This window comes from Cynoglossus semilaevis, chromosome 19, assembly GCF_000523025.1.
Source record: "Cynoglossus semilaevis isolate Cse_v1.0 chromosome 19, Cse_v1.0, whole genome shotgun sequence".
Taxonomy (NCBI): Eukaryota; Metazoa; Chordata; class Actinopteri; order Pleuronectiformes; family Cynoglossidae; genus Cynoglossus; species Cynoglossus semilaevis.
In genome coordinates this window covers 13,993,599-14,002,200 of record NC_024325.1, presented here as the reverse complement: position 1 = coordinate 14,002,200, position 8,602 = coordinate 13,993,599, and the positions used below count along the sequence as shown (strand labels likewise).

At 45.8% G+C, this 8,602-nt stretch overlaps 1 protein-coding gene across 15 annotated transcripts in view; it reads left to right on the top strand.

The window, feature by feature from the left end:
• Window positions 1–8,602, top strand: part of gria3a (glutamate receptor, ionotropic, AMPA 3a) — a 55,451-nt gene that overhangs the window by 5,500 nt on the left and 41,349 nt on the right. For 10 of the 15 annotated variants that reach the window (XR_003052925.1, XM_017041540.2, XM_025065708.1 and 7 more), the window contains 3 exons: window positions 63–135; window positions 215–1,202; window positions 1,656–1,814. Coding sequence is in view for 14 of the 15 variants with exons in the window: in XM_017041540.2 (XP_016897029.1) it covers window positions 1,112–1,202; window positions 1,656–1,814 (250 nt within the window). In the remaining variant the exon portion in view is untranslated. The remainder of the gene's footprint in view (window positions 1–62; window positions 136–214; window positions 1,203–1,655; window positions 1,815–8,602) is intronic. The other 5 variants (XM_025065713.1, XM_025065710.1, XM_025065715.1 and 2 more) reach the window with 5 other exon arrangements.

Sequence of the window (8,602 nt, the reverse complement as noted above, 5' to 3'; positions counted from 1 at the left end):
CAGTCTGCAGGAGTTCATCTCATCTGTGCGTGGGTAACAAATTATTATTTTTTATATTTTAGTCCTTACACTCCGAGCCCTGGACCGTCCACTTCAGCTCAGGTCAGGGACCTGTCCGAGGTCAGAGGTCAGCAGGTCAGAGCCTGACAGTTTGTTAAAAAATATAAAACTTGTGTCACTGCTGTGATGTCTAACGTCTGCCGTTGCTCAACAGGTCAAGTTCATCTTCAACTCAGAAGGTCCAGATTCAGGAATCACCTCCCTTCCACCAGGTCGTCTCTTGTCTCCCTCTGTCCTGGTCCAGGTACCAGTGAAGACAGCTGCATCTGTAAACACACAGACACACACTCTCTCTGAACCATGCTGCGTGCCAGTGTGTCCTTGGGCCAGAAACCTAACCTCTCAAAGTTGCCCATCACTTTGCAGGAGCTGCAGCCAATCCCACGATGCACCAGGAATAGCAACCAACCTGGAATCTGTGCCAGCCTCTCTGTTTCAGATGACAGTCTGTGGTCACCGCCACAGGCTTCACTTTGAGGGACAAAACCTGAGTGTGGAAATGTCACTACAGGGTCCACACACACACACACACACTGCTCTGGCTGCACTGCCTTACACGCCAACTCTGCAGTGACGTGCAGAGGAACTGGAGGCTGATTTTTTTTAATTTTTTTTATGACCAACTTTGATAAACGTAACTCATCTTTCCCTCATTTTTTTGTCTCCCCCTCCTCCTCCTCCTCCTCTTTCTGGCTCCCTCTCTCCTGTGTCTCTCTTTTTCAGTCTCTGTAGCCCATCTTTATCCACAGTAAAAAGATCTTCTCTCCCTCCTCCTCCTCCTCCTCCCTCCATCCTCAACCTCCTCCATCTTTGAGATAAAACATTGGTTTTAGGTTTCCAGCAGCAGCAGCAGCAGAGCTGCAGTTGCGCTGGCACACATTCAGCGTGGGTTGCAGTGCACGCGCGCGCGCGCACACTCACACACGTACAGACTCGGAGCCGCAGCATCTCCTGGATCCTTTTGCGCACAAGCCGGTGCGTACATGCGTCTTCATCCCGCTCTCCCTCCGTCACATCCAGCCCAGGAGTTGGTTCCACTTGTCCGGGAAAAATGTGGCACCGCGGAATAGCGACATTCCTGGTTTTACTGACGTTTTTGGAGCAGGAGTCGCTGGCAGGATTCCCGAACCAGATCAACATCGGTAAGTTGAACCGGACGCACGTTCTCTAAATAGGACACCGCCGCTGTCCCCGTGTCTCTGTGCGGGGACAGTAGTTTCTCTGAGCTGAGTTTCAGCTGCTGCAGTGTTGAAGTGAGAGCTGACTCCACCAGCAAATGCACAAAATCACTGTCATCAAAGAAAAAAAAAAAGATACACACACACACATACACGAACAAACACGTAATGTTCAACTAATTCAAATCATAATGACTGACTTATGGTGTTTCTCTGTGCAGTCGTTCACATCACTGTTCACTGTTGGGTTCACTTTGTGTTTTTTATGGCGGTTGGGTTTGAACCTCATTTGCATCCTGATGGTCTCCACTGAGCCACAGGATTTGAGTTCATGAGGACAATAAAGTAGATCCTGTATCATCCTTTTGGTGCATCTTCATTTTTTGTTTTTTTTTTTGTTTTTGCCTCCGCCTGTAGGTGGACTCTTCATGCGCTCCACGGTGCAGGAACACAGCGCCTTCAGGTTCGCGGTCCAGCTCTACAACACCAACCAGAACGCCACGGAGAAACCGTTCCACCTCAATTACAACGTGGACAACCTGGAGTCTTCCAACAGCTTCTCCGTCACACACGCCTGTGAGTACAGTCGGACTACAGTCCTGGACCGTGACCGTGGTTCTGGTTCTGTTCATGGTTTAGGGTAGAAGCATGTGAATTGTGTGTGTGGCCTTGTAGCGGAGCGGTTTATGAAGTGTGAAGGTGGTTCCTGGTTGTTTTGTTGTCCTGGTTTTCGTGCTCTGGTCTCTTTACTTTAGTCACTGTAACGTCTGCAAATCAGTTAATCCAGTAAAACTAAAAAATCAGTTACAAATTTGAAATGAAGTCAAATGAGTTAACCTTTCTGCAGCGCCACCTACGTTAGGTCCGCACCCCCTACTTTGGTAACCACTGGCCTAAATCAAAACATCGAAACACTAATATGAAACTCAAGTCGTTTGGTCATTAAATATATATATATTTTCCATCTTTATTCTGAGCTGTGGCCTTTTTCAGTTATGAAATCAAATACCACCCTGTGGTGCAGATTTGTTTTCTGCTCCTCCACGATCCTCTCCTGTTTCTCCACATCCTAACGTTGCTGTATTGGATTGAGATCTGGTGACAGATGAGGTCATCCAGGTCCAGGTCCAGTGAACACATCGTTGTTGTCGAGATACCAGTTCAGGACTATCAATGCTTAGAACACAGTGTCTCCTCCTGGTTTCAGTCTGTAAAAAAAAGAAGAACATATTTAGGTGGGAAAAGCCCGAGATCCCAGCCTTCTTTGAACGCACCATTAGAACCACTAATCGTCTTCTCACTGGTGAAATTTGTCAGCGTTGACATTCGCCTTCCTCCTTTTGTCAGAACATAATAAAGCGTAGATTAGCAACCGGTCCCTGTGATGATAACTAATTGTTCTCCGGCCTCGGCGCTCGCTCGTCTGGATGCACCTTTGATTGATAAACAGCCCAACGTATTGACCGTAACACGCTGTAACCCATGTAGCCGTCCGACACAGACATGATGGATCTGATAGGACGAGCCCTGGAGTGTGAGATGGCTTCATAATTGGTCCGGCAGTCACTCCCCTGCCATACAGGGCAGCGCGGCTCCGTCTGGAGAATTAATTTGTTATCCTTCTTCCCACCGACTGCTCTTCACACTTCACGCTCAGAGATCAGCTGCGGCTCCTCAAACTCTGTCAGGTGCCGCGGAGAGGCCTGTGTAAACTAATGAAGTGAGAAAAGGCCGGGGATAAGGAGCAGGAAATTGAACAAAGCTGCAGGATCATACATCAAGGCTGGCTTATAATAAAAAGTCACACGGCTGTTAGACTGATATGTGAGTGTGTGTGTGTGAGTGTGTGCTCCTGGGGCAGCTGTACTCGTGGGGACATTCTGCTGTGGTAGGGATTAGAATTAGGCTCAGAATAAAGTGAGAGTAAGGATTAAGATTATGTGATCACAAAACACAGCTGTACTTGTGGGGACATTTTGTCCCTGTGGGGACACATGGCATGTCCCTGTTGACTGAAAGACTATTTTGATGTTCGAGATTGAATTTGAATTTTGAATCACATTAGATTAAGGTGGGACTTACTTTACTAGTACTGGGTCAGAGGTCAGGGTTCGTGACACGTGTCAGTGTTGGTTCTCAGTCGTCATTTTTTATCAGAAGCCGTTTGGAACGAGGCGACTGGACTGGACTGTATGTATTATGAACTGTGTGCTGGTTACCAAGTGTGTGTGAGTGTCAGTGTGAGTGTGAGTGTGTGTGTGTGAAGCAGGGAATGATGAGCAGCCTGCAGGAGACGTTCCAGGCAGACACAGGGATTACACCCATTTGCACACTTGCACTTTGACTCTTCACGGTTTGACCACAGCCTTGGACACGGAGCTGCTGAGTGATTACTCCGGAGCAGCTGTGGGGTCAGTGCTTGGCTCAAGGGCACTTCATTAGTGGTTCTGCTGAGGAAGTGATGGAAACTCGTGTGCGGTCTAGTTTGTTCGACAGTTTCTGGGACAGAAGTGTTGTGTAAAAATATCACAGCACGTTCGTTTCTTCGACTCCTTTAAGCCTTGCCTTGTTTTCGCTCATATTCACCATCATTTAATGGAAACCCAGTATTTATTTGTGGCCCTCACGCAGTAACATGATTCAAAGTAGTTCTTAAATGTTGGAATGAATCTTTTTCTTCCTGCCACACTGGCCTGAATTCAAAGTAGTTCTTAAATGTTGGAATTAATCTTTTTCTTCCTGCCTGTAACCGTGAAACTGTAGAGGCTGGAATTTCATGCAATTACCGTGTATTTTTGGATCACGTACCTTTCAGGGCGTCGGACGAGCGGTGTCAAAGTCACGCCACGCCGAGGGTTTGATTGGTTCATATCTTGAGGGCGAAATCACTTTTTCTGATTTAATGATTGGATAAATCCTCACTGAGGCTGCCGGCTGCTTTATTATTAGAACGAACCAATGGATGCTCTCAATGTATGTCACTGAGAGAATACGTCACGGCGGACTCATTAGTGTCACTCCACACATTTTTTAAAGGATGCAGATTTCCCGTTGTTAATTTTGCCGTTGTTTTTAACCTCCGTCGTCTGAAGGGTTTCATGGATTTTTTTTTGTCTGTGCCTTTAATTACATTTCACCCTCTGATCCTTACTTTTGTTCAGTCTTCTGTTTAAACAGAGCAGCAGGATGAAACCTCTGTCCTGCAGCTGGGTCAGTGTGTAATGACTGTTACAAATCCCTGAAGGCAAATGGCTCTGTTATTGGGAATATGGATCAATAGTTGGAAGGCCACAGTCCAGCAGCTGTACAGCAGTGTGTGTGTGAGTGTGTGTGTGTGTGTGTGTGTGTTTGGTTCCTGTATAAATCAATTCCTCCACTGCATTCATTTTCTCCACTGCCTTCTCTATCCGATAATAATTGTTTGATTGTCCGCTCTACCTGTGCTCAGATCTGCTGAATCTCTGCTTTTTAATGCAAGAATGGCCCTTCAGGAAAATGACAGACACACACACATAGACACACACACACACAGACACACACACACACAGACCCACACACACACAGACACACACAGACAGAAACAAAGCCCCATCTTATAGGCACTCGATGATATTGAATACTGCAGCAAACAATTTCCAGTCGGCCTAACTGGGTTGGATTGACTCTGACAGAGAGAACTTCACCGAGCCGCTGGCTTTATTATCTCACCAATCGGTGGCTGGAGCCAAGCTGCAGGACGTATTGATGTGACACTTCGCCGCAGGCCAGGATGGAGCGAGCGTGAATGTAGAAATAGCGGGGTTGTATCCATTAACGCTGAGGGCCAGACAGGAAGTTGAGAAGGAGTTGATGGACGTGATGGAAAATGAGGGGGCAAGTCAACTGCACGTGGCACCAGAGCAGCTCCCGGTGTCGGTGACGGTGGATTATCGGCTTTTTATTCAGTGTCTCTTCAGGCTTCGCGCTGAATTGAAGGATGTAAACATTAGCCTCATTTCTAAAATCCCTTTTTTTCTTGTTTATCTGTTTGTGTGCTGAGGTTTTCACTCTGAGAAGAAGTTTGATTTGCTGAAATGTCACTGTGACCATGTTTCCTCCACTTCTCCCTCTGCTATGACTCAGCCGCTGTGCTGTGGCTCAGACAGAGGCTAATGATAGAGCACTCAAGTGTGTAGGCAACGGACAGTCCCACTGATGCAACACAGTTCATGTGGCCAGATATGCTTCTCCTCCTCCTTCTCCTTCTCTGACTCCTACTCTTCTTCTTTTCTGCTCGGCTTCTTCTTTACTTTTTTCTTCACCTCCACGTCCTCCTCCTCCTCCTCATGCTGTCATTTTGCCTCCTCATACCTGGGAAACAGCACAGATACTGAGCAGCAGCCGACACATTTTCAACACAACTCTCCATCGACGAGCATCATTGTCAGGGCTGTCAAGCATCTGAAATTTCAAACCTGACTAATCACAGGATCGCTGCTACGATTAATTGATATTAATCATTAGAGTAATTGTGATATAGTGAACAGAAAGACTTTTTTATTTGTGACCAATCCAAATGATGGATTATTTATACGGAAAAATGTTTGAAAATGTCTAAATATTTTAGTCAGTGCTGTTCATCTTGATAACAGAATATAAACTCATTAATATGTATAAAGGCACCAACGTAGTCCAGTGACAACTAGATCTGTCCTGGAGAAAAAAATAATAAAATCCCTTTATTCACTCATTCATCTTCTTCAGCTAAACCTCTTTCTGTTGGTAGCTGGAGGGTGAGGAGGAGGGGTGAAGGCCATCACGGCTTCAAAACATACACACGTGACTCCCACTAAAAGTTCTGCTTCAATTAAATTAGCATTAAAAAAGCAGGTGCTCTGAATACCTGCGCCGCCGCCGCCGCCGCCGTGTCCCAGATAGCATCAGTTATCTCCTTTTACAATCTTGTAATAAAAGTCATAATTTCCATTCACTGAATGCTTTTAATTAAAGTTACCTACTGACTGACTGTGGGGGGGTTCTGAACCCAGACGACACCCTGTAATTGCCTTTTTTTGGTTCAGCCATAAAAAAAACCCACCTAAAGCCCCATTTATGAGAGATTTTCTTTCATTTCAGAAAATAAACCTGTTGACGTCAGCGCCGTTAACGCTGAACGCACAGTAAAAAGGTCTGCGCAGCTAATGTTGAGATATTTTGAGATATTTTGTTGAGGTATTTTAAGATCCATCTTAACCAAAAGCAGTTATTGACATTTGTTGAGGTATTTTAAGATCCATCTTCAAAATCAAAACCAGTTATTGACCACAGGAACAGGGACTTAACCTTTAACCCCTCCCTGGGCCACAGGCTGCCAAAGACAAAGTTGACAAATGTAGTTAACTTCACAGCCTCTTGGTTTTCCTCTGGACGTGTGCCGTTGGAGAGAACGTAACCTTGGATCCATCACGAGTCGTTCTGTATCAATAATTGATGAACGCTGCGTGAGGACCAAAGATAGGGTTGTCATATAGATTGTTCTGGGGGAGAGGACGTTCTGCCTGATGGTTCTTAGATCCTCAAACACACTAAATGGAAGCATCGGAGTCAAGGTCGGGACGAACGTGCAGAACTTCCTCATTTTACGGCCTGACAAACCGTTACTTTAACTTTGATCAGATCCTCCCACTGTGGAGCTTTCATGTAAATGCTCGTCGTGTCAGCCGTCTCGCAGTGACGGCCTGGTGGTGACAGGACGTCAACCACGGATTAGTCAGGAGCAACTACAACCGGAGAATAACCAGAATAAAATCGCGGCCCTGTTGTCATTTCACTCACAGAACAAGAACGTGGAACGTAAAACCACGAGAACCGCAGAATGAACCACTGGATGTTTCCAGGCCAGTGGAGATGAGTAGTTTGTCTTTCATGTTCTCCGTGCACGTGACTGAGCGACGGTTATCGCTGCTGACAAGCTGCAGCCAGGCTGCAGGAGTTTGTCTCAGTCTCATCACTGGAGTCTTCAGTGGTTCACTGTCAAGAAAAGGAATATTCTGTGATTTTTTTTTAGAAAAGTATTTGGGAAGATTTTTTAAATATTTTTTACTCTGCATATTTGACACTATAATGATGCATACATTTCCTGTTCTTTAGTGGAGCTGGTTGCGGTTTTTTAATAGAGTATCCATTCTAATGGAAGTCGACCCCCCCCGCCCCCCACGTGTCGGCACACTCACAGCTGGTACCTCAAAAACTCTTTTTTTTTCAAATGAATTTTCTCCCCGAATAAAGGAATTATACTCACAAATGAGTTACCATTTTCCACAGCTATAAATAATATTAAAAATCAATCTAAGTTGACCTTTAATAACCCCCAACCAGAGGAGGCGCTGCTCTAAACCGGCCACAGAGGTTGTGTTGTGAGTGTGACCCTCCTCCAGTCTCCCTAAAATACTTCTAGAATAAAAGATCCTTCCATTTTGAATCGTGAGAACAAAAGGTCAGTGACCTTTTGTTTTTTTTTTCACACTCTGACTGAAAACCTTCTATTTTGACCACACTGCTAACGTGAGCGCCCTCTGCAGCTTCACGGCCGTCAGTGTACAACATTCTCCGACTTTGTTCTTCAGATGATTTTTTACAGTTTATGCAAAGTGTGTGTAGGTGGAGTGTTAGCAGAGCTGTTACTGCAGTGCAGCTCCACGTTGGTGTGTTTTCCCATACACTCCAGACAGACCTGTGTGTGTGTGTGTGTGTGTGTCCCTCTGTCTGATGCTGCTCACCACGTGGGCTGTGCCCAGTTGTTCTCAGCCCCGGGCCGGTCCAGTGAGAGGAGGCCGGGCTCTCAGCTGACAGTGGTTATCTTTAGGTAGTTGCCCACGGAGGAAAAGAAAAATATGTTCTGTTGTGAGGCTCGAATCTGTGGAGAGAAGTAGGGAATTCCAGCCAACCTGGCAACCGCGGCGCCTGAGGAGAAACTCCTACACAGGTTTCAGTCCCCGTTTTTTTTTTTTTTTTTTACTGCCTCTCCACTGTGGCTGGTCAACTGAGACAAATTGGCCAACAGTGTAGACAGTAATGCAGGTAAAAATAAACAGTCGCTGGGAGTTCATGGTCTCAGGAATCCTGTCGGTAAAAGAGTAAGAGAGAGTCGTCGTTTTTAGTCTTGGTGTTGGAGTTATTGTTATTTTTCCCTGTTGTTTTGGCTGTTGTTGACCTATAGGCTCTGAAGTGAAGGTTGGAATCTGGATCTGAATCTGTGGCGTTCTCAGTAAAGGCCAGTGTGACAGGTGTGTGATGATGTCATCGCTCCACCTTGACCAAACAGGGACATCCTGTGTCGTTTCCATCTAGGAAAACAGAAACATCTAGAACTGTGCGGCTCATTT